We start from the raw sequence: 27,024 nt of genomic DNA, 5'->3' as shown, positions 1-27,024 counted from the left end.
GAGAAGAACATTACGTTTATTAATATTTTATATCATATCATACGATATAATCGCTATGAAATCTACATTCTTGACATAAGCAGAACAATGACAAGATCATTTAACATAACTCAAAATCTCTGCCCATTTGGTTCGAATCCGATCTAGAGTTTGATATCGAATCTTCAAGCTCTCTTAGAAAATTGTTGGATTTTATCTCAGAGATTAGCTGTTTGAGATTAGAAGTTTCCTCTTTAAGCTTAGCGTTCTCCTTCAAAGCAAGCTGATGGCTTTCAGATACGCGGTTTAGCTTATCGATAAGACAATGGTTATCAGTACGGAGTCTTATCACTTGAGACCAAAGCTCATCGAGATGTCTCTGCTTTCTCATCCTTGACCTACGAGCAGATTCTCTATTAGAGATCATCCTTCTTTGTTTCCTCTCATCGATGACCATGCTTTGTTGGTGATCGTCGTCTGATGTTGAATTGTTACTCGTCACTGGATCCTGAACGTTGGATGATGAAGAGTAGTTGTTGTTATTGTTGGTCATCAGACCGTTGATGTAGTAGAAGGAGGAAGCAGAAGTAGGAGAAGAGGGCATCTTAAAGTATTCAGACTCCGTGATTGGTGTTTGCTTATTGTATATTTCAGGTGATACATATTGGAAGTATCCAGTGAGTTCCGCTGGAATTGTGTTCATGATCTTTACTTTGATAAATATGTCTTGTGCTTAGAGAAAGATTTTTGTTTTTTTTGCTTAGAGAAAGATGATATTAAATGTTTTGAAGAGAGAGAGAGAGAGAGATGTGTTTTGTGTGAAGTGGTTTTGAAGTGAAGAGGAAGAGATGGAGAAGGGTTTTATAGAGATGTGAGAAAAAGGAATGAGTGTGTAGAAAATGGGTTGCATACTTGCATGTATATTATATTCTAATAAATAAATTATATGTAGAAAGATTAGTTCATCTAGAAAGAAAGCTGTAATACCATGATATGTATATTATATTTCGATAAACAAATCATACTTAGAAAGATTAGACTGTATTGTTAACGATCTGTAGATTCAATCACGAACTTTTTATTAATATTATTTGCGTATTTTTTATTATGATAAACTAATGTAGTAGACACTAGAAGTATTTGTTAACTGAGTTTGGCTCTAACATAGGACCACGGCAACGAACAACTCCATGCCTATCCAAATGTATTTCCTAAATTACTTAGTAATTATTAATTAAATCAATTAACAGTTAATTAGGTGATTTCCCACTAGTGAACTTGTATATGCTTTAGTTAATAACTAGATATTTAGTCCGCACATATACGGGCATAATGATATAATTATTTATTAATACATATATTGTAATTTAAAAACTATTATGATAAATTTAAACCCAATATCAAATTTATTATATATGACAAATTTTTTATATATGACAAATATTTTCTTTTAAATTTATATATGATGACAAATTTATTCATCAAAATATATATGACTGTATTTTATTTTAAAAAAATTCATGTATTATAAATATTTTTAAAAATATATTTATACACTATATTCATTAATAATTAATAAATATAATAATAATTCTTTGAGATCACTGAATATTATATTTTTGATTATACAAATTCAAAATTTTTACATGATTAATATTTTATTATGCATCTTTCAGTTTTTTTCAATTTCTTACTTTTTATAAGTGAAAAATATTCTTTGGATAACAACACAATATATATATATATATTATATTTTTATTTTTAAATATTTTTTTTCTTTTTAATTCTCAATTTATTAATTTATAATTAATTATGTAATTTAATAAGTAAATTTAATTATTTATTAATGGTAACCAATCTTATATTGCTTGTGGAATCCTTTGCTTGCTACATGGCATGATCATTGAAGAAAATTTGGCATTATCATGAAAATTCAGAATAGCTGATCGTTTGGTTCTTGAATAAACTTATTGGTTGTATGTATTGTAGAATATCATGATATTTATTTATTTTTGATTGATTTGTTATTATAAATATTTATAATTGAACAGTTTATGGTGACCACTACGTACGGGCGTACGGTATACAACTAATGCATTTTTAATTACGAAGTCATGTAATCGCTGTGGCCCTATTCACTATTACATCACTACTTCGCTCATCAAGATAACTCCAAACACAGCTACAGTATTCCCATTTTCAAAAACAATTTTTAGTAGTAATTTCCCGAGAGAGGGTAGAGATTCCCAAACAGGTAAGATCGATCATGTTACTTCATTGCCCAAAAGTAATGTACAAAAGATAAATGAGAACAAAGATAGGGTGGTGTGATTTGATAAATGAGACATGAAATGCAATGAGTGGGTCCAAACATTCTGTAGTGACGCCTGGTGGCCGGCGCACCAATTCACCGAGACACAACTGAAACATTTAATTAACATGCTTGCTTGCTTTCATAGTCCATTCCACAATTGAGTTCTTTGGAAAGGAAAAAAAATGGTGCAGTACTTTCCATTGACTTAAAAAGACTTCAGAAAACTTTAATTTGGTCCTATTATATTAGTTTTGTAAATGTGGGCGAAAATAACGATATATATATAGTGTTCGTTCGATGTTGATACTTGGTGTCATCGGTAATTTTTGGTAATGCGGTATTTACAATTTATTTATTTTTTGAGTTCTACCACTAAAAATACTAATGCCCTGTCATTTTTTAATAATCATTTGTTGTAGTTGTTTGTCGCTGTCATCATTATATGAAACGAATGTATATCGTTTTATTTTTAATAGTTTAGATTAATCCATGAATTTATTTTTTAATCGGGAATTTACTATTTCGATAGTTATCAGTCGCAATAGCTTATTAAAAAATTATATAAACTAGATATATTTTCATATAATAACTGATGACATACAGTTCCATTAGTGGTTTTCTTTTCACTTGACTAGGCTTATAGTTTAATTTGAAAATCACCTGCTATATTCATAAAGACTATTTGACAAATTATAACAAGGCGTTAATCCGATGTTAAATTGAAAATGTGCACGAGTATCTCTTTAATACATATGTTGGAGGTAATAGTTTGTATTATAAAAGTTTATAAATATGTATCGAAAATGAATTGTTTTTAATAAAAGATGATAAACTTCCACAAAAGCTTCAGGTCATATAAAAAACGTTTCATTCTAATTGGCCATATTCTAGAGATTTGTTCCCTAACATAATCAAGAAAATATTTTCCGGTCGACATTGTGAGGTAAAAAGTTTTCATGTGATAGGACATCACAATGAGAAACTGTGTTAGGCACGCGTCACCCTATAATTTCTAATTTTATATGACTAAAAGAAGAAAATAAGATTTCGTGTTTCTATTATTTTGGTAGCTTTCAGGATTCAAAATATACCCATTTAGAGAGACATTAAGAAAAGCCTATGACCCTATGGTACAAATTGATTATTAAAGTGTACCATTTTGCAAATTACATAATGACCACTGTCTCCACTTTCACCCACTTCACTACAGAGCAGCCTCACATTTTTATTTATGTGATTGGACTAAAGAGGATAAGCTTGCCTTTTCTTTGCCAAAACTTGTGTTGTGTGTTGAATGAACACTGTTGATCCATTTTCGTTGTACGCCTTAAATATCCCTCTAGAAGATGTCACTAGCTCTATAAAAGCAATGCGAAGATTACTATGTGTTTCTCTGCTGGAAAAATTTGAAAATCGATATCAGTTTCAACTTTTTGGATCCGGTCATACCATGTAAGATATAGCCATAGTTTTGTATCCCAAAATGTTAGACATAATCTCGTTTTGATAGTGTATATAGTTGACATAAATATTACCAAGATCATAAAGTATGATAAAAGCAAAAGTCGGATGTAAACCGTTCTATCTGGTCTCACAATCAAACAATTATGATATACCAAAAAAAAACAGATTGTAAAAAATAATACTGATGTTCATTTTATTTTGTAGAATATTTTATTTCAAAACAAAACAGTATATATATGTGTGTGTGTGTGTGAACAAGCCTAATAATAAGTGACACATAAGCTTTTCACGATACGTCAGCTTGTTAACAGTATTGATACAAACTGAAAACCCCGTGCGCACGTACGGCACCTCATATAGTTGATGATTAACTTATTGATTGATAACTAACTAAGCTTCTTCTGTATTGGCTCTAGCAATAATTAACATATTAAGGTAGTGATCCACTCACACTTCCGCCACTAATTATGTTAATTAATATTTCTGGGTCTAAGCCTATCTAATTAAATTCGTAAACAATTTTACCAGTTCTTTGCTGTGTGTTACTGTCTTTTTTTTTTTTTTTTTTTTTTTTTTTTTTTTTTTTTTTATCACAATCTGTGTGTTACTGTCAAAACATGTATTTTCCATCAAATTTAACTGAAGATTCAAGATTTTTTCCTGAATTTTAATTAGTCGATCCGGGGACACACTTGAACATTTATATAGGCGTTTTAATTAATTATCATGTATAATAGGTCACGGTCAAGTCAGGTGAGTGTTACCTAAACCTAATATCAGGATGCATTTGTATCATGCTCTAACTAGAAGACGGGCACTAATACTGTAATGTGTCTTTATCCGTTTAATTTCTGCGTATTTTGAGTCTTCTTACTAATTTCGTTAATTTTATTTATTAGCATCTTCTAACATTGTTTTGAGCTAAAAACATTTCTAACTCATTGTTATTTTTACTTTTATAATAATAATAGAAGTGAAATTTCTCTAATCCACTTTTATTTTTTCTTCTATAATAGAAATTGTTATTTTTATTCTATAAATAAAAAGGAAATAGCAATTTTCTGCTTTTACTATAAGTAAAAATTATTATTTTAGAGAAATATATTAGAGTACACTCCATCTCTATCTCTATTACGGAGCTAACAATATTGAGTAGTCGAATTTGACTTGAAGAGGCAGATTATCCGAATTAGAGTGTCAAACCACAAATTTAATATATTAAATCAAAACATCCATTTTAAAAAGGTAATTAATATTTTTATTTTTTTGCGACGAAGGAGAGCCACACAATTATCTCTAATGAGCCCCACGCACGAAGAAGCCAATTGGTAAGCGACAGGAATGTGTAAATCACAAGTGATCTTGGAGGAAAATCAGATGAAGACAAGGATTTATATTGATTTAATTAATAAAAATAAATCATTCGCAGTTACTGCTGCGAACTGGCGTCAGCAGATGTCAACTTCAAAACGTTGGAATCTCCATTTTGGTTTGAGTGATTTAATTATTATTTTATATATTGTAAATGGTATTAAAATAAAAAGTTCCAAATGATAACAACTTAGGACTTAGGAGACGTGGATTAGATCCAAAATGCTCTACTCATTCCACTGTTTATAGGGTTTAATCATAGTTGCTACTTGCTAATTCTCTTTTCGGAATAGCCCTTAATGGACAGCCATGCCACCAAATACATTAAACAGAATGATACCTAACAACTTTAACAAAAAAAACTCAACTAAGTCTCAAACTCAACTAAGGAGAGCTACTATTTTTATGTTATTGTTTCGGTGCTCCCACAATTGTAAGTGCATCTAACACTTCTTAGCCGTGTTCACAGAGATCCCAGCTTCATATACCAATTGACTGAATATTTCTAATATATATTATATTATAATATCCAATTAAAATATACATACATTATATTGGTATATTGATTTTAAAATTCCAATTTTAACCGTAGATACACAGTAACACAGACGAGCTGGATCGGTCAATTTCTTTTCTCACATTCGTAAACAAAGGTATAAATTCTATAGTGAATTGGGTGAATACTATAGAATTTGGTTTATAGTACAAATACTCTTTAAAATATGTTAGCTAGCAAACAATACTTTTATAATCTTTTATTATATTATTCCCTTCACCACCCAAATCAACTTCTCCATGGCAATGGCAAGATCATTTCCAATAGTTTATTTTATTTTTTTCTCTGAAATAGAGTAACTCTATAATATAGTTGAATGTTGCTCCAATTATACTCTATTTTAAAGTAAAAAATAGAGTGATAAAAAAAATAAAAAATTAACTTTATATAGAATAAAAAATAGGTTTACACTATTACATAGTAAAATGTAGAGTACCATTGGAACATTTTTACTCTAAATTTTATTTTAGAAGAGAAAATATAGTGGAATTGGAGATGCCCTAAGAGCCCGAATCATTTCTAAGGCTCCGAATGATAACATTCGTCCCGCACCGCACCGCAGTTAACAGTAACAAAAATCTCTGCATATACCATATATCTATACATTTTTATAACTATCAGAACCGCACCGCAGTCAAACCGCTTGTTCCGCACCGCTCAATCCGCTGTTACCATTAGAAGCCTAATACTATGCGTAGGTCAAATCATGCCTCTCTATTTGTAGATCAAGACATATCCATTCATATTATATGTTTACACATTCGTGCGAACATATCTTGATTTGTCTATATATTCCGGATTCCATATCTAAACAAACAAACCTCATAATGTTCTTTTTCCAGCAGGAAAATTGAACTTTTCTTTTTGGGTTAAAAGAACTTTATATTTACACATGCAAACTAATTTTCGATATCTCTCCTTACTTAAATAAATGGGATATGTGGCTGATCCATTTATGTGATTTTAAATTCCATTAAGCCGGTCAGAATTCATATCCGCCACAAAAGAAAATTGGATATATGCATTTTTGATAGAAACTGTATCCATTTTCGATATCTCTCCTTACTTAAATAAATGGGATATGTGGCTGATCCATTTATGTGATTTTAAATTCCATTAAGCCGGTCAGAATTCATATCCGCCACAAAAGAAAATTGGATATATGCATTTTTGATAGAAACTGTATCCATCGCTGGTCCACTTAATCTTTTTTTTTTTGATAAATGATTTTCTATAAAGAGGATGAGAAAGAAAAACAAAGTGGTAATGGCCATTTTCTGATTTGTAGCCCAAATACACGCAAGCAAAATGAACCAAACTGCCAAGCCCACATATGAGGAGGTTATCAATTTATGTGCAAATGTCTCAGAAATGATGCAACAACCTAAATAATATTAAGTTCCACGAAGAGTGAGATGGACAAAGGGATTGAAATTAATAGGGGTTCGAGGGTCACCGGAAGCAAAACAACAACGATAACGGTGATCTGTGTGATCTGGAGAACCGCTCTTGAATGATACATTTACTAGACGAGTTTCCGTGAGATAAGCGAGCTTGCCGCCACACACATAATTTCAAAGTTTTGATAAACTAGTTTATGATATTTATGTTTCGTAAATGTTTTGTCTTTTATGAATTTCATTGCAAAGACAATCATTAAAGAGATAAGAAGTTGGGGAATTTCATGTTACTGTATACTTCAAGGTTTTTAATTTTTATGACTCCTCCAAGCAAGTCTTTTTCTACTTTTTTTTTTTATGTTGGTAAATGAGAATGTTAACTCTGTGATTTTTTCAACCAATAAGCAATTGGCAAAAAGTAAATATCTTTTATATACGAGGTGATTAATCATGTCACTTCATATTTTCTTATAATACGTGATATTATAGTTCAGTTCTAACTCTATTCATCTCGATAGATTAGAACTTCATTACATGACCCCTTATGTTCAAAATTGGTTAAATCAGTCAAAAATTTATGTAGATATTTCATCGTGTAACTAAATAACTAGAGTTTAACCCGCACGTATGTGCAGTTATTATATATTTTAAAAATATATAAATTGATAAAATCATAAATATTTTAAATATATGATTTACATTTTAATGTTTTATATAATGTAATTTTGTAATATTATTGATTAAGTTTTTTATTTGACATTATTAATATATAAATATTTGTTTAATACATTTTACTTTGTTATTAATTGTTATTATATACTAATATATTTTAGTGTTTCAAAAAAAATATATATATACTAATATATTTCAAGTTCAGTACAATAAATTCATCTGAAATCATCAAATAGATAATCTCATTCAAAATATTCTTTTTAAATTTCTAAAGTTTGCATACAAAATATTTTTAAATTTATTTAGTTATACTATAGAACAAATATTTATTTATGATCATTTTATATTTCCTTGTTGTGTTTTAAAAATGAGAAATTACCACAAATACCACATTCATTGTACCAATTTTCATGTTTACACTAACCACTTTTACCATCACTTTTAATGAAGGGTAAAAGACACTAATACGCATAGGGTTAACTAATCTAGACTTAGGGTTTAGAGTTGAGGGATGAGGTAAGGTAGGTTTTTGGAATGTGAAATTTAGGATTCTAATAAATATATAAATAAATACTTAAATTTTTAGTTTCAAACATAATTTCCGATTTTTAAAAAGAAATTTTGAAAAAACAAATTTCAAAAAAAAAAATTCAAAACAAAAATTTATAAAAAAAAGTTTGAATTCGAAAAAATAATTTGAAAACATAAAAAAATAATTTATTTTTTATATTTATTATTATTGTTATTTATTTATTTATTTATTTAAATAAAGATTTATTATATATATTTATAACAAAGGTATAAGAGTCTTTTGTCACTTAATGAAGAATGCATTTTTGAAAATGTCATTTTAGTGGTGGTAAAGATGCAAAATGGTACCATGAAAATGGTAAACATAAAATTTTCCCAAAAAAATAGACTTATCATCTATAATTTTAGTATATAGCAGAATTTTATAATTAAATATATTGTTATATTAAAATAATTTAGACTTATTATTTTAGTATTTTTATAGATAATTAAATTTTAACCCATTGTAATGGTAATGATATTTTAAATGAAATATTTTCAAAATATATAAGTTAATTTATAAATTTAATATAATTTTATATTTAATACATATAGTACTTCTATTTCAGTATAATATAGACTATAATTAGAAAGTTTATGAAAACAGCATACATATTTTTATTTTATAATAAAATCTTAATTAACATTAATTTGTAATAATATTACACTACTAATTACGAAATTAATGCATTATTTTATAAAAATATTCAAACCTTTTAGTAAGATTTTGTTATATTTTTTTTTCAACAGATTTTTATAATTAAAAATAAAGTTAAGACATTTTTATAGGTGAACTTGTTATATAAGATATGATATATTAGTGATGCCAAAATTTAATTAGAAATAAATGAAATATGATGTTTTCATTTAAAAAAAATCATACATGTGATTTTTATTTTAATATAATAGATGAACTTAATTATGTTGTTAAATTATCAATAGGATAACTATAGAATTTGTAGCGTAAAATATTTATAGTTACAACAAGATAATATGTAGAGGAATATTCACATAAGGGATAAGCTAGAGTACGTACTTATCCTAACAGCTTTGTACTTATCATATAAGTGATGTATATCAAATAATAACATTCTTATATATACAATTAATAGTCAAAGTTTCTGCATAACCATGATAGTGGTCCAATATTCTTGTAGTTTCTAAATTTATGAAGTCAATTGTTGACTAAAATATAAAGTTAATATTTAAAAATATTCTAAATATACTAAAAAAATCAAATATTTGCTTATATATTATTACCTTAACAAGAGTCCAACATTTATGTAACTTTTAAACTGATTAAGTCAATTACTGACAAAAAAAAACTGATGAAGTCAATTAACTCAATAATGAACGTATTTTTTAGTGCTGGATAATTATACATTATAAATTAAAAAATATTACAGACTATTCTACAGAATATATAATGAACATATTTTGTTCGTTTGTTTTTATGGATATTAGTATACATATTTTTTAGTTAAACATGTAACAAATAGTCAAAGTTTCTTAATTAAAAAAAAATAGTCAAAATTTCTACAATTGGCATCCTCTCTCTGGCTCTCTTATATATATAAAAAGATAGAAAATCTTATGCACACCAAAAAGAAAAGCTCTATTCGATTTCAAAAATCCGAATACTATGGTGAAACCTATCATTCATTTCGTATTCGCTCTTACTATTGCCTCTTGTAAGTATACACTTTTTGGAACACTTATAATACACACACCACAAAGCTTTGAATAAAAAAATATATTCTACTTTTTGGGAAGCAAAACTTACCAAAGTTTTTTTTTTTCATGATTAGATTTATTGTTGATATCTGAAGCGTTACCGAGAGGATGGCCAGAAATAGGTGAAGGTATAGGTATGTGTCGCTGTCCTGGTGACAGAGATCCTGATTGCCATTGTCTTCCTCCGGCCGAAGATTATCAAGTTCGTACTACTACTACTCCAGCGATTAGTCCTCCAATAGAACTTACTACGCGCTGCAATAGAAACTCTGATTGTAATGGAGTATGCCCTCAAACGTGCAAATACAAAGTGTGTATTTCCGATCATGCAATTCATTACGCTACATGTCATTGTTATATATGTTGATTAATGCAAATTCACCGGATGTATGATTATTAATTGAAGAATAAAATGTCGTGCTTATATTGCCTTCTTTTGAAATATATACAATCATGATGATTTTCATTACACACTAATTTTTTAAACTATTGAAATTTTAGCTTAGAGACGGTATTAAAATTTTGGAGACGCAGATTAAAAAAGTTAAGTATTGTTTTTATTTACATATAAATATAAGCAAAATTAAGATTTCAGTGCCTTTTATCACTGTCTAATAAAAATAACAAAAACTGAATCATATAAAAATAATTTTGTAGTTCTTTCTAAGCGATTATATTTGTCCTTTTAATTTATACATGCAATAATAATAGCGCTGGCAAAGTTTTTAATCTGAAAAGTTACATGATACATCTATATATTGACTCAATATATACTCTCTATGATAATTTATCTTTTTTTACTTTATCTCATACTACCAAAATTAGAATATGAAAATTTCTTGTATTAGTTAAGCTTGATTTGATCAGACCTAATTAATTAGAAGGTAAATATTTTTTGTTGACTAGTCTATTGAACTAAGAGTTTTGGAAGATTTTAATTTTGATGAGTTATAGGGTGATTTTAAAGTTATTTGAGTGCTTTAGTAAAATTTAGAAAATAAAAGTAGAATTTATATGTGATTTGGTAGATATTTCCAATAAATTCTAGGGTTGTTTAGATGATTTGAAAGGGTAATAATTTAATCCGTGTTGGATTAAGCTTGAAAGATAAAGAAGCTTGAGGTGCAAGCAAGGAGACCTAATCCTATTGAGACTTAGAAACATAATAAGATTAGGAGTTATCTAAAGTTATGTTTATCTATTAGGATTAGGACAATGTAATCTCTATATAAGTAGATATCGAGATGTGATATTACTTACGAAATTTAGGGATTTGAGAACTTGTGTTTTGAGAGAGTTTCACAAGTTATTAATAAGAGAGCAATTCTTATTTGAGTCTTTGAGTTCTATACTTGAGTTCTAGATTTGGTATCAGAGCCTTAGGAGAATCGAGAATGGGAGACCTTACCATCGTTACGTCACTTAAATCAAAAGAGGGAGAGCGTTCTACCATTAAATCTCCGATGCTTACTTCTACCAATTACACGGTGTGGGCCATTAGAATGAAGAATGTGCTCAAGGTTCACAAGGTTTGGAGTCTGGTGGAGACAGGAACAGAAGATGATGAGAAGAACGATATAGCAATTGGCTTGCTGTTCCAAGCAATACCAGAGGCCTTAGTACTTCAAGTTGGAGAGTTGGATACGGCAGCAAAGGTATGGGAGGCTATTAAGGCTCGTCATGTAGGCGCAGAGAGAGTTAGAGAAGCTAGATTGCAAACTCTAATGGCTGAGTTTGATAGATTGGCGATGAAAGACAACGAGAAGATCGATGACTTCGTTGGCAAGCTATCTGAGATCTCATCGACTTGCTCTGCCCTAGGTGAAGAGATTGAGGAACCCAAGTTGGTCAAGAAGTTTCTTAAGTGTCTTCCTCACAAGAAATATATACACATAGTTGCCTCCCTCGAACAAGTACTTGATCTAAAGACCACAAAGTTTGAAGACATTGTGGGACGTCTAAAAGCCTATGAAGAACGCATTCGAGTGGTAGAAGATAGCGAGGAAGATCAAAGCAAACTTATGTACACCAATACAGAGCATCAAAACACACGAGACTATCAAGATGACTATCGAGGTAACCGTGGGAGAGGACGCTCTTACAGAGGCAGGGGCCGTGGTCGAGGCAGAGATACGTCGAGAATAACGTGTTTCCGGTGCGACAAGCTGGGTCATTATGCTTCTACCTGCCCCGATCGTCTTCTTAAGCTTCAAGAAGCGCAGGAACAAGAGAAAGATGATACGCAGGATGCAGATGAGCTCATGATGACAGAGGTAGTTTATCTAAACGAAGGAAGAGTAATGCTAAGCAAGTACGAATCAAACAGAGAAGACAATATGTGGTACCTCGATAATGGAGCTAGTAACCATATGACTGGAGATCGTCGGTACTTTAAGAGAATCAATGAGACAATAACAGGAAAAGTGAAGTTTGGAGATGATTCTCGGATAGACATCAAAGGGAAAGGTAGTATTGAGTTTATAGATAGAAGCGGAGAAGCGAGAACAATGCGTGATGTCTACTTTATACCTGATCTGAAGAGCAACATAATCAGTCTCGGACAAGCCACAGAATCAGGATGTGACATAAGGCTAAAAGGGGAGTGTCTGACAATGCATGATCAGGATGGAAAGCTACTAGTCAAAGCTACAAGATCCAAGAACCGTCTCTATAAAGTTCACATGGGCATAAAGGATAATGTATGCTTGCTGACTACTGCAACCAACGAATCAAACCGCTGGCACGCACGGCTGGGACACGTTAACTTCGAGACAATCAAATCTATGGTCCAGAGAGAGCTTGTAACTGGAATCCCGCGCATATCCTTTGAGAAGAGTATGTGTGGTTCTTGTCTGCTTGGCAAGCAAACAAGACAAGTGTTTCCACAATCTACCACATATCGAGCAGACACAACACTTGAGCTCATCCATGGTGACTTATGTGGACCTATAACTCCAAGCACTAGAGGAGGCAATAGGTACATATTTGTACTTATCGACGATCATACAAGATACATGTGGACGATTCTGTTGAAAGAAAAAAGTGATGCATTCGAAAAGTTTAAACGCTTTAAGTCTATAGTGGAGCAAGACACGAAGGAGAAGATACGAACACTCAGAACAGATAGAGGAGGAGAGTTCATCTCACGCGAGTTTAGAGATTTCTGTGAAGAGATGGGAATTAAACGTCATCTTACAGCTCCCTACACGCCGCAACAAAACGGCGTGGTGGAAAGATGGAACAGAACCTTGATGGAGATGACAAGAAGCATTCTTAAGCACATGGCGGTTCCAAACTATATGTGGGGAGAGGCTACAAGACATGCGACCTACTTACTGAACCGTGTGGCCACACGGGTGCTCAAAGACGTGACTCCATATGAGGCGCTTCGCGGGAGAAAGCCAAACGTAAACCATCTCAAAACTTTTGGGTGCATAGGATATGCCAAAACGGTGAAGCCACATTTACAGAAACTCGAGGACAGATCACGCTTGCTTGTTCATTTGGGAACAGAACCCGGCTCCAAAGCCTATCGAATGTATGACCCTCAGACACAGAAGATTGTGGTAAGCCGAGACGTTGTCTTCGACGAAACAAAGGGGTGGAATTGGCGCCAAGACAGCTCAGACCAGAACTTGAACGGAAGCTTCAACATCACGTTAGGAGAATTTGGGAATCATGGTATCCAAAAGGATCAAGAGTTGAGTGGAGAAGTAGCTCAACAGAGAAATGGTGAAGCAAGTGAAGATACAGGTATCGTGACTAATCCAGAAGTAATATCTAAAGAAGAAGAAATCGATGAAGAAGAGGATGAAACAGAGGAAACAGAGGTCACACTAAGGCGCTCGACAAGACAAACTAGCCAGCCAAAGTACTTAGATGATTATGTGCTTCTCGCAGAGGAAGAAGGAGAGTTTCTACTTATGGTTCTGAACAATGAGCCTCGAAGTTATGAGGAGGCAAGAGAAACCAAAGAATGGACAGACGCATGCAGTGATGAGATCATATCCATCGAGAAAAACAGAACATGGGAGCTCGTGGAACTTCCCATAGGAGCAAAAGCAATCGGTCTAAAGTGGATATTTAAAGTAAAAAGAAACTCCGATGGAAGCATCAATAAGTACAAGGCTCGGCTCGTTGCGAAAGGGTACGTACAAGTCCAAGGAATAGACTTTGATGAGGTATTTGCTCCGGTAGCTAGGATTGAAACTATCAGACTTCTGATCAGTCTTGCTGCAGCGAATGGATGGGAAATTCATCATATGGATGTCAAGACAGCGTTCTTGCATGGTGAACTGAAGGAAACCGTGTTTGTTACTCAACCTGAAGGATTTGAAGTTAAGGGTTCAGAGAGTAAAGTCTATCGACTCAACAAAGCGTTATATGGTCTCCGTCAAGCACCGCGAGCATGGAACCATAAGTTAAACTCTATTCTCAAAGAACTTCAGTTCTTCAAGTGTTCAAAGGAGCCTTCGGTCTATCGAAAGAAGGTACATGATGAGCTCTTGGTCGTTGCCGTCTATGTAGACGATCTGTTCATCACAGGAACAAGTGCAAATGTCATCAGTGAGTTTAAAAGGGAGATGGCATTGAAGTTCGAAATGAGCGACTTGGGTAAGTTAACCTACTATCTCGGGATTGAAGTTACTCAACATCAAGGCAAGATCACACTGTGCCAGAGGAGCTATGCGCTAAAGATCTTAGAGGAAGCTGGTCTAAAAGACTGCAACATGGTGCACACGCCCATGGAGTCCGGGCTTAGACTGGCCAAGTCTGAGAAGGAGAAATCTATCAACGCAACAAGCTACAGACGCAATGTGGGATGTCTCCGTTACCTCTTACATACACGACCCGACCTGTCTTACTGTGTTGGGGTGTTGAGTAAGTACATGCAAGACCCGAAGGAATCACACGGCATAGCAATGAAACAGTGCTTACGGTATCTAAAAGGGACGATAGCTTGCGGTCTGTTGTTTAAACACTCACTGTCGAAAGCGTCTAGACTTGTTGGCTACAGCGACAGCAGCCACAACATGGACCCCGATGATGGCAGAAGCACAACTGGTCACATCTTCTACTTAGGTGAGAGTCCAATCACTTGGTGCTCGCAGAAGCAAGAGACCGTGGCTCTGTCGTCATGTGAGGCAGAATTTATGGCAGGTACAGAAGCAGCACGACAGGCTATATGGCTCAGCGAATTGCTTGTAGAGATCAAAGGGTCAGCGAGAGAGAAGGTGGTTATACGCATTGATAATCAGTCGGCCATTGCTCTTACAAGAAACCCGGTATTTCATGGACGCAGTAAGCACATACACTCTAGATACCATTTCATTAGAGAGTGTGTTGAGAATGGAGTGATAGAAGTTGAGCATGTTCCCGGGAGTCAACAGAAGGCGGACATATTAACTAAAGCTCTAGGAAGAATCAAATTCAAGGAGATGAGAGATCTCATTGGAGTTAAAGATTTGAGTGATAAGGAGTTCAAGCTTAAGGAGGAGATTGTTGGATTAAGCTTGAAAGATAAAGAAGCTTGAGGTGCAAGCAAGGAGACCTAATCCTATTGAGACTTAGAAACATAATAAGATTAGGAGTTATCTAAAGTTATGTTTATCTATTAGGATTAGGACAATGTAATCTCTATATAAGTAGATATCGAGATGTGATATTACTTACGGAATTTAGGGATTTGAGAACTTGTGTTTTGAGAGAGTTTCACAAGTTATTAATAAGAGAGCAATTCTTATTTGAGTCTTTGAGTTCTATACTTGAGTTCTAGAACCCGTAGAGGAGATCCTTTCGAGAACATGGATGTCTTTGCGATTAAGTCAACACGTTGATTGATTTCAGTGCTTCTAAAGCTCAGATAGTTACAACGTTCCAGAGGTGTAAGAAAACGTTTGTCTATACAGTGAATAACTCGCTTAAGAAAGGAAAGACTGGAGACAAAGTAACATGCTCCAGTGATCTGCCAAACCAAGGAGAAAGTCTAAAGATGTAAAGTTGCCTCCTTCACCCTTGCAAACACCCAAGAAAGATGTAGTGCTACCGTAAGTCTTCTGCTTTAAGTGATGAAACATGTCAACCTTTGGTATGCTGGAAGAGTCATCGAAGCTACTGCAGTGAATACTTTGTGTTGCAAGACGTCGATATGGACTGACCTTTTCAGCTTTTTGTGAATGTGCAGATTCTAGTTCTTTAGTTTGTATATTCATCAAAGCTCTGACTTTTGAATCAATGCTGATGAATGAATCGAGCAGATATATGTATTATTGACCTCGCTCATGCAAAACTGTGATCAACTTATTTTATATATTTTTGAAGTTGGGATGAGACGTGAGGGTCTCACATTCTGCGGCAGTTTCGTTGTATATGTGAGCTTGGCTTTTTCTGGGTTTGTTGAATGAATTCTCTTGTGGAGAATTTTAGGTCAAAGATCTTTTAATTAAAGGAAGAATCAGGAGGATGAACTCCTTCAATCTCCTTCAAGCATTTTCACACTGATGTAACTTATGTTGTGATCTGAATTTAATCTTCTTCTTCGTGCTCACAGAGATATATATCGTCGACCAAGTGGTGCTTTGAATTCAAAAATGCCAGTTTTTACTTACAACTCCAAGACTGGTTTCCTCTGGAGACAGAAGTCGTCTAGTCGGATCTTTGGCTCCGAGCAAGAAGACGTCTCTTCAAATACTCTTATTTTTTCGTAGAATGTTTTATTTTTTATTATTATTTTCAATACTCTTCAAATACCATGTGATGTTATTCTATTGGAACTGCTTTTAACGAAAAATGTATGTAAACTCTCCTAGAATCCCATATCACAAAAGTTTTTTCCTAAATATTCTTTAGTGTTGATTGAATAACAGTGGATTTTATATAGATTTTATAAACTTTTAATTAAATAACAGAGGATTACAAGTGATTTTAATAATTTTGTTCAAGTTCTATGTTGAATAACACTTGATTTGAAAATAATTTTTAAAATCATTAGTTCAATAAAAAAGGATTTTAACAAAAACCCCAGAGTCACTCAAAACTCTTGTTCCAATACACCCCCTAGAATTGGAGGCATGCATTTTCCATTTTTTTTTTCAAATAGCGATACCATTCGCGGAGCCTTACGAGATAACAGGGGCAGACCCAAGTATTTTACAGGCCGAGAGATCCCTAGAGATATCAAACTCCGATGCCATATTTTAAGAGACTTCATAGACTTTCTGTTTGTTTTACTTACCAGCATGTATATAACACACTGACATTTCAAAAACCAATCTAGTTTATGCAAATTACACTGTGAATACAAACATGTGAATAGTATATTTGACATGACATCTTAATTAAGCGGATTTAATTACACATTAGATCTTGATCCGCACAACCGTGCGAGGTTTTATTTTGATGTTTAAATATTTTAGTTTATACTCCCTTTTGATACAAATATATGATGTTTAAGGTTGTTCACAAATATTAAGAGAAATTAGATATTTACTTTTACCTATTACTTTTTGGTTTTTTTTTAGTTATAAAATGTTAAAAAATATTTATTTGTATTCAAATAAAAAGATAAAATATTATAATTAATTCATGTAAAAGTTGATAAAACTTTATAGAATGGTCCAAATTAAAAAATCATGCATGAAAAAATCATCACTACAGTATATATATATTAAACAATTTATTATAAAAACAGTATATGGTTGAATCTATAGTATTGTATTTTAAAATATTATATATTTATCAATACATGTTTGTTAACAAAATACCAATATAAATATTGATACATGTATAATATAATTAATAATAATAACATTTATTATGCAAATACAATAGTGTTATTATTATTATTATTATTAATTAGATCATATACAAGTATAAACTCTAGAATAATTAAATATTATTATTATTAAGTAGATTATAAATGGTTATATACAAATATAATTATATATTGATGGAATATTATATTTTAAGAAACTCATGAAATCAAAATTAGAAAGTCTATATATAGCTATATTATATTAATTCATTAAGGTTTTGTTTTATTTATTTAATGATAGTCAGATCATAATCTATATGGGATTTTCTCAATTATTAATTGAAGATAAACCTCGATTACATATGAATGTTCAAAGGGCATTATTTGAATACTACTGCGGGTACATGCGAAGAAATGAATTATGCATATCGTATAATATTTTGATGGAATAAAAAGACAATTAAATAGGTTGTTAGGATTTTATCATGAAAATACAAAAAAAAATATAAACAATTTTCTAGGGATGGTCCATTCAAAATATCACACATGAAAGAAATGATGAGTTCTATTTTAATAATATAGATATTAAAAATCATTCATTACTCATATCTTTTTCCTATCAGAATTTCATGTTTAACTTTTTTTGAATAGGATAAATACATATATTTCAATATATTTAATTAAAATTTGATATATCATATCTCTAACTTTTACGAACTTTTTGTTATAGCATCACTTTTGATATACCATTTGAGCTCTTAGTGCTGTAGTTTTTTCATTTGTAATTTTGGATAGAGGTAAATTGGACCTTATTCAAAGAATTAGTGAGAAACGAAATTATATATTCGTATGCGATTGCTTGTTATTGGAAACAGGAGAGCAAAATTATATAAGAGATTTTTTTTGTGTTTTATTAAACTTACGATAAATTAATTAAAATAGAAATTTGGTTATAAAGGCAAAGAAGTACATTTTCCTTCAATGCAAGCATATAAATTGTTCGACCATTGATGAGAAGCACAATCAAAGATTGTCTTGATGGACATGAGTATTTGTCCTCATCAGTTTAACTGGTTTGACGCTCGCACATTGGCATTGTCTGACCACACATTGCGGACTTCCGTTGGAACAAAAAAGCTTCGATTTACAATCAGCTGCTGTCTTGCATGGAATTATCAACTGCGCTTCAACTCCAGGAACGCTCACCAACAATATGCCTGTTCAGTTTTACAAGTGCATTAGAATTAAGCTATTTTCAATCGTATGCTGAGAGAGAGATAGAGAGAGACTTACATGAAAGGAAGAGAGCGAACAAAATGAACAATGCTGTCTTTGATGCCATCTTTTCTTTGGTTTTGAAATATCGTGTTTATAGTGTTTATGTTTTTACTGTCAGATGATGTTTGTTTTCTGGCGGATGAGACCTTTAAATAGTCTTTTAGGAAGCATGAAAATGGCAACTTAATTAATGTGTTGACTACTTTTATGTCTTTGATACCAACATATCGGTCTTGAAAAGCCAAATCTATTATTACCTTTAACTCAATAAAAGCACAGAATCTGCAACCTGTCAAAATTTTGGTATGGTCTTGACCAAATCTTTAGTTTCAATTTTGCTGATTTGCATCGTTCGACCACTCACAATGGAGGTGTTAAAAATTACCCACTCAAAATGTGTTTGTCTACGTGGTATAAGTTTCAACAACTGAAAAAACTAATTTGGCCCGCACTGCCATGTGTCACTCTATGGTTGGCCATAAACATTTAGTGTGTGCATCACACGTGCGGTCTAACCTGATTTCTTTCTTTTTCTTAACATATATAAAATTTAAATATTTTACTCTTATTGACTGGATAAATTTCTCTTGATATTTATTCTCACCCAATAATTCAAACACATTTATTATATAATGAAATTTGTATTTAAAAAAATGAAATTTATATCATAATTCAAGATTTTTTTATCTATAAATAGAGACTACTCTTATTTCATTTGGATACAGAAAAAAATCGTCATTTTTCATTATAATCAACTATTTTAGTGTTTTAAACTTTTTTTTTTGGTTAAATGGATTCTAATAATAATCCTTTTAACACTCAAAACTCTTCTAATTTTTCGTTCAACTTCCAAAATCCCAATAATTATCAATTTAAAAGTAAGCTTAGTATAATAATTTGAATAAATATTATTAAAATTTATTTTATTTTAGTTTTAAATTAATTATTAATATGTAATTGTTATGTTTTAAAAACAAAAATATGAATTAAAAATTCTAGGTTAGAGTGTTGAATTTTTTAAAACAAAACCATTGTAAAAATATAAAATGAAGTAGGTGTTGAATAAATAAGGTGAGAGAGAGAAAAGATGATCTAGAATGTAAAAATGGAAAAATAAAGATATTGAAAACGGAGAAAACGTTGAAACTATTGTACATAGTCTTATAAAGGTTTAGGCAGCAAAGTTAAAATAAAAACCGCCATAAAAGCAAAGCACAGGGTCAAATAATTGATAAACAAAAAGTGTTATTTTGTAAGTTCGTGGTAGAGCTCTGATTTTTCGAGATCTTTCTAACTAATATTAAACTGACAGCTTTTTTGAAAAATATACGTACCACGATATTAAACTGGCAGCTTTTTTGAAAAATATACGGACCCCGACCACGATCAATGCCCTTGGACTCGCTGGGCTGTATCCTTTAGCTACATAGGCGTGTCCCATCCGATAATAGTCCTTTCCACCGGATACGGTGTGGTGACCGAGAAGAAAAACACCATTGCCCATCTCGTTTTTCCGCCATATTGCGCCTACGAAACCAACAAAAGACATAACAACCTATTATGAAGAAGTTGTACAGTGAGAAGTACACTACGTACAATCAATTGATGATTGGCATACAACCGAGTGCACAACAATCCCTAGCTCCAAGACCTAGCATCAATTGATTATTACAAAATCAGGGTTCATAAGATATTGAAACATGCAAATTTAAATTAAAAATATAATAACTGGAAATCATTTGCCTACCTAAGCAATGACTTGATATCTAACAAGCTGTGATTTTGCGTTGGCCGCGACATCACTCCCGTGTTCCTTCTCCAATACGTGTGATCCATTCTCTACGGTGTCAACCATGCCGTTTGCTTGAGTTTTCAACATTCTCTTCTTCTGCGAACTCATGGCATAAGAGTCCACCATCAACGATAAACGTCGTGAACATAAACTTTCTCTACAGTTTTCTAGGCAAGCAAAAGGAGTTCATATCAGCATAAGAGTCAGGTAATACGTGCATGTAACCCGCTGCTAGTATAACTCCCTAGGCCACTGCCTTAACACTACAAAATAGTCTCGGTCTTGAAGATGCATATTCTGTATCAGTTCGTGAAATACTACAGGAGGTAGTACATGTGTGTGTCATGAAGATGGACTTAGTTGAAGTTTGTGTTGTGTGATGGGGGCCTGTTAAGCTTGGAGAAGAAACAATATGTTCTGCAAGAGAGTTATTCCTTAAGAGAAAAAAGAAAGTTGCTTAAGTTGTCTTTGTAAGAACTTGGAGAGAAAGTTTTGGTTATATATACATGGAGGACGTGCCTCTATGAAGAGAGTTGTCTCTGCTAAAAGAAGAAAAGTCGAGAGATCATTGTTTGGTGCTTGTGTCATCAAGCCTTTGGTGTCACTGCTCTGCATTAGGTGCTGAAGTGGTTGTTAAAGTACTTCCGAGTGTTTGAAGATGGAAGCCTAGACTCAGGAGGAGTTTAGCTCGTGATCGGGGTGATTATGATAAACAAAATTCTAGACTCTAGGATGAGTTTTAGCTTAGGATTGGGATAATCCTAAAGGATTCTTGTAATAGAAAAGATTGGTGTAAGACTTTCTTGTTCTAGTGAATTCGAAAAGAAAAAAACTTGTGTCTTGTTTATTTCTGCATTTTACACTGACCTCACTGCATTAACAGGTCTGGTCCTAACGCTGGGATTTTACGTGTAACCAACGGTAAAGAAACACCAATCACACTCGCAGCTAAGATGGAAAAATAGCTATGACTTTGAGTGTCTTCGCTTCTTTGTTGTTGTTACAAAACGATGCTCGTGGTCTGGATTTGCATTGAGTAATGCCTGTGAGCTCGGAGTTTTCCGCTAGAGTTGTTAATGTGAAGGAGAGGAAAATAATCAAAATGGTAATTAGCTTGTTCATTTGATGAGAAGCCATTTTTTTCTTGGTTGATGTTAATTGTTAAGTTATTAAGCTTTTAGGGTTTATTTATTTCCCACCACTTCAGCGACTAAGAGCATGTTTATTGGGGGTTCATAGGTTGGAATTCTTAACGAAATATAAGAAACCGTCTTTTAATTTTTGACTAAAAAGGTTAAAAACCGGATCTTAAAAACTTTATTAAAAACTGGTTCTTAATTTTTTTAGTTAAAAGTTAAGAGATCATTTTTTATATTCCGGTAAGAACCCTAATCTATGAACCCCCGATAAACAGTCCAAAAGAAAGTCTTCTGAGTTTGACAAAATCTTCTCAGGTGGCGTAGACTTGATTTTGAAAACTTATGTCCATCGTGTGTTTGTCCCACGGGTACACACCCTCTTTTAACTTCAAAGCTTAGTCATATATACCTACGTGGCGGTGACATAATCTCTGTTATTTTTATTTTTTATTTTGCTTAAATCTCTGTTTATTTTTCATAACAAATTAGGATATGATTATGAAACTACTTTTTCAAAATTAAGCGTGATCATCGCCGGAGCTGCTTTATCTGCTATATTTTATACATAGATCTTCATTTAAGTTTGTAATCAATTTTTTTTAATAATCTAATCAACGCCTCCTAATTCTTGACATAACGTATCAGAGCCACTCCTACTACATCAACCGATATTTTCTACGATACGAATAGTTTAAATATAGCTGGTTTCACTGGATACCTAATATCAAATATGCACATACATATGTTTTTCATTTTTGGGAAGAAGATAAAAAGATACGTTCTTTTGTTTTATTTAGTGAAAAGTGAGAAGGATATATATGTTTACAAAACATCTTTCTCCATTCAAAAGAATATAACCAACGAACAAAAAAGAACAATATTTGGTTGGGTCTAACAACAATCATCAGGCCTCTGCAACTGCATTCTTCACACAATCAACATTACACAATCGAACTGATCTCACCATTTCACCCAACCTACAACCAAATTACCATAAAGTTAGATCACATATATATAAAATAAATTTAAAAGTGTACAAATCTAACTATAATCGAATCGATGGTTTTGAGTACTAACCTGTCGAAGCTATTCCTAGCACGATCAAAGCTATCCGTGCTGTTTCTCGCCTTTCCTGACCGATGACCAATACTCATCTTTCTTGATTTGTCTCTAGAAGTAACACATTCCGTGCTATGCCTAGATCCAATCCAACCACTACTTTTCTTCGGATTCAGTTGTTGTTTGTCTTTCTTGTGATCATCAGATACTGAATGGCGTCGGAATTGTGGAACTGGAAGCTTCTCAATGGCCCCTATGAACTTTCTTAAGTGAGGTAAGTACTCAGGAAACATCTCAAGATTACAGTGGCTTCCTCCTTTAAGCCATAAAGGTTCATATTTTTCCTTGGATAGCTCCCATAATTGCTTTCCATGTGAAATATCCACAACTTTGTCATCTGTTCCCTGCATAACACGCATAGGACATTACCTTCTTGTTATTATGATATTTTATATAATATAAAACAGGAATTTATAATGTAATGAGAAAATACACTTACATGAATCACAAGAACGGGACAGTCCACGAGTTGAATTTTCTCAATATTCTGCAATATAAAATCACTAGTATAAATCATACATGTTTTGGTTTCTATTTCTGGATAAATCATTTGTGAATAAGAAAACAATGCAGTACTACTTTCGACTCTAACCTTGAAAATGTCGAACCAGAAGGAGTGCTTGACATGGTACATGACACGTAGACCGGACAAGAAAGGACTGTGAAGAACAAGTGCTCGAAGACGTGGAAGACGAGAAGCAAGCTCAAGCGACGGTCCACTGCCCACAGATTGTCCGTACAAAATGATACGTTCATCTTTTGTACCGTACGTTTCTCTTAGCCAATTGTAAGCTGCTTCTATGTCTGCGTACGTCTCTTGCTCGCTTGGCTTTCAATATTAAACGCTCCGAATCAATCACAATATACACGGCCAATCATACCGTTAAATTATACATTGAACTAATATAGATTTTTTTTAAACTGGAGTAGCATGACATCAATCTTAGCTTTGTTTACAAACTTACGCGTATATGGACGCGCTAATTCCCCCCCATATAACAACGGTAATTTGAACTTATGGAAACTACTATCGACTTACCTTGCCCGAAGATCGCCCATATCCTGAATAATCGTATCTGCAATTATCATCACAGAAAACCATATATAATATCTTAAAAATATGTTTTACTATGCTTCTTCAAAAAGAAAACATATATAATTTCTTCAAAAAATATGTTTCAAAAAAAGAATCTTCAAAAAAATATTTTACTATAATCTATCGTGAGCCATATAATTTAAAATATCCTGATTAATTATTCGGTGAGTTGTGTAGTGATGTACACCGATCTGTATATGTAAATATTTTATAATATATATATATATATATATATATATTTCATTAATTTATATTTAAAATGAATAACTTGTAGCTTGTCTTAATTTTAAATAATGAAAAAGTAACTTGACAAAATATCTTTCTTGGGGCTTATAACTCATTAATCCTTTGGTGAGTAAACTAAAAAATCACAAGTGTATATTTGTGATGACTATTGTGAACTACCGCCACTGTGTTTATTGAATAGAATATTATCTATCACCAAAAAAGTATGGAAAAGGTCGAAGTAGGCATCAAACAATGAATTAGGTTCTTATAGAATCAAAAATATGAGTTTAATGGATTAATATGCATAGAAATGACATCATGCATCAGTAGACATATATTGTATAGACTAACCCCATGAGATTGACATTGAGATGGTGACTTAGTTCATTGTAGATGATGAACATTTGACCTATGTCAGTGGCGTTGCCGTGAGAATACAAAACTGTTAGTTTAGCCGTTGGATGCTTTATATACATCCCCACGATTTCATTCCCTCTTCTAGTCATTATCTTCACCACTTCTATTTCCTCGTCTCTCCGGTGACGCATCATTTCCGCCGATATTCTCATCTTCCCCGTCGATTCGTCCGTCACCACCGTGTACGACGGCGGATTTGGTGGGAAGAAAGCTAACTTAGCCGCCATCGTCGACGTCGCTGTTCCCATCTTCACTCAAGATTTTTTTTTAAAACACTCACTCAAGAAACTTTTCTCTCTCTTTTTAACGCTTTTTAGATTAAGTGGCAAGAAGAAAATAATGGCCTATGCAATATAAATGATGGGTGCCTTATTAATCTGTTGTCTATTGATATTGTTTAGTTGTTAATTTGTTTCTGGTATATGTTTAGAAAAGGTTGATGCTAAGAATTACCTTTTTAATGCTCTTTCTCGTTTTAAATATTGTGTATATCTCAATATTCTCTGTAAAGCTAAGATTAAGGCTTAACGTAATATATCACTTCCATAATTAAGGAAAGCACTTCTCTTAATTTCTGCGTTTATGGGATTTTCTTATTAATTTGATATAACGAATCAACTTGTGTGCAAGTATAATACAAGAGAACCCAATATTTTTATTGTTAATAAAATTTATTTTAAGATGGAAATGGATGCTAACGAGTAACGACGTATAAACTTCATAATAGCATTTGAATATCGTGAAAGATGAAGTATGAGAAAAACATATATGAACACTGATCATTATTAGTTTCTAGATGCTACTTGCATTATAGAAAGAAAAAAAAAGTTAATAAACTAATGGAAAGGTTTGAACCTAATAAAGGGAAAATGATGTTTAGTGGAGAATAAATGACTACATTAATTTGTAATTTATTCGTTTGGAGGACATAAAGCTTAATTCATCATTACTTAAGGAAAATTCACATCAATCCTTCTTTCGGAATTACACGAGCGATATCTTTCTGGATTGACGAATACAAATTCAAATTTTCGTTAGGGCATACTTAACGACATGATGAGCCCTTTAATTCATCATTTGATTGTCAATCAGTCGGAATCGAATGTCTTATATTTAACACGGGGTCACTAATTTTTAATCTAAAATAAATGAGATCATATATAGGGCCTACATGCCTAATTAAAGTAGATTATGGGCCATGATTCATTTTCTTAACACAACAAATAAGTATTTGGTTATGTTCAAATGGACTATAAGCACACACAAGGAAACCGGTCAACAAGATTTAGAAATACACCAATGGGCTTTGATACAGACACAATAAACTAAATCATTTTATGATTTTCTCAAGGTCCTTACCATTTGATATGAATGGTCAATTCCACAACTAAATAAATAAAATACAAAGAGAATCATTTCATAACAAATTTAGTTATAAATGAATGGAATGAATTCTATTTCATTTTTTTGTTGTATTCCATTTATACCATCCCCTTTATTTTAATTTACATCAATTCCTAAAGATTTTATCAGTTACAACTTATGTTTGATTAGGCTTGAATTGTGTTTTAAGTGCATGAACCAAATATGACGAGGTGAGAACTGGTACGTTCATGCGTTGTAGAAAGAGCTGCTAATATTTCGTTTTTGGTCTAAGCTGCTAAGTATTTCTGTTTCTGATATTCTCCATTATATCGCCAATGGTAATGTTTACAGATTGTTTTCACGTTTATTTAGCATGTAATGTGCGTAACTAACTGAACCTACGAAAAATGAAATCACATGCATTATTGTAAATATTCCGAAAAGGTAAAAAAATCAAGTGGTCGATGACTTGAGACTTGAGTTGAGACCTTCGAATTCTGTATAGTTTACAGAAATTTCGATGGTTAAATTACAGCTCACACGCGGCAGTTAATCTGATTAAAATAAGATATGGTACTTGTGATGAAAAAGGTGATACATTCTGATCGAATAAAGCAATTAGGTACTTAAATTTTGGTGAAATGCGGGAGATATAGCATACACAAATTGATACTAACAAAGATACACATTTTCCAATTATAAGAATCATACAGACTATGGCTTACATAAGTTACATATGTTTTTGTTTACGTTTCATTAACTAGTAATTTAATAAAT

At 32.4% G+C, this 27,024-nt stretch overlaps 3 protein-coding genes and 1 pseudogene across 4 annotated transcripts; 1 reads left to right on the top strand and 3 right to left on the bottom strand.

Annotated features, from left to right (window-relative positions):
* LOC106374541 (basic leucine zipper 43) lies at positions 1-1,207 on the bottom strand. Its single transcript, XM_013814543.3, has one exon. It carries the CDS (start codon positions 680-682, stop codon positions 101-103), a length of 582 nt encoding a protein of 193 aa, XP_013669997.2. The 5' UTR covers positions 683-1,207; the 3' UTR covers positions 1-100.
* An 8,706-nt stretch (positions 1,208-9,913) lies between these two features.
* Positions 9,914-10,488, top strand: LOC106373285 (defensin-like protein 268). Its single transcript, XM_013813482.3, has 2 exons — positions 9,914-10,017; positions 10,135-10,488. Exons 1-2 carry the CDS (start codon positions 9,969-9,971, stop codon positions 10,425-10,427), a joined length of 342 nt encoding a protein of 113 aa, XP_013668936.2. The 5' UTR covers positions 9,914-9,968; the 3' UTR covers positions 10,428-10,488.
* Positions 10,489-18,698: 8,210 nt separating this feature from the next.
* On the bottom strand, positions 18,699-20,729 carry LOC111198828 (annotated as a pseudogene).
* A 551-nt stretch (positions 20,730-21,280) lies between these two features.
* Positions 21,281-25,867, bottom strand: LOC106351276 (alpha/beta hydrolase domain-containing protein 17B). Of its 2 annotated transcripts, none has more exons than XM_013791096.3 (6): positions 24,817-24,832; positions 24,181-24,217; positions 23,734-23,965; positions 23,581-23,628; positions 23,100-23,485; positions 21,281-22,999 (listed from the first exon to the last, which is right to left on the bottom strand). In XM_013791096.3, the coding sequence occupies exons 1-6, from the start codon at positions 24,830-24,832 to the stop codon at positions 22,927-22,929; spliced, it is 792 nt and encodes a 263-aa protein (XP_013646550.2). In that variant the 3' UTR covers positions 21,281-22,926. The 2 variants fall into 2 exon arrangements, with proteins under 2 accessions (XP_013646550.2, XP_013646549.2); XM_013791095.3 differs by having other exon boundaries at positions 21,283-22,999; positions 23,734-23,970; positions 24,817-25,867.
* Between the last annotated feature and the right edge of the window lie 1,157 nt (positions 25,868-27,024).

Source organism: Brassica napus, chromosome A6 (assembly GCF_020379485.1).
Source record: "Brassica napus cultivar Da-Ae chromosome A6, Da-Ae, whole genome shotgun sequence".
Taxonomy (NCBI): Eukaryota; Viridiplantae; Streptophyta; class Magnoliopsida; order Brassicales; family Brassicaceae; genus Brassica; species Brassica napus.
The sequence above is the reverse complement of the archived record's forward strand: the minus strand, read 5'-3'. Positions and strand labels throughout refer to the sequence as shown.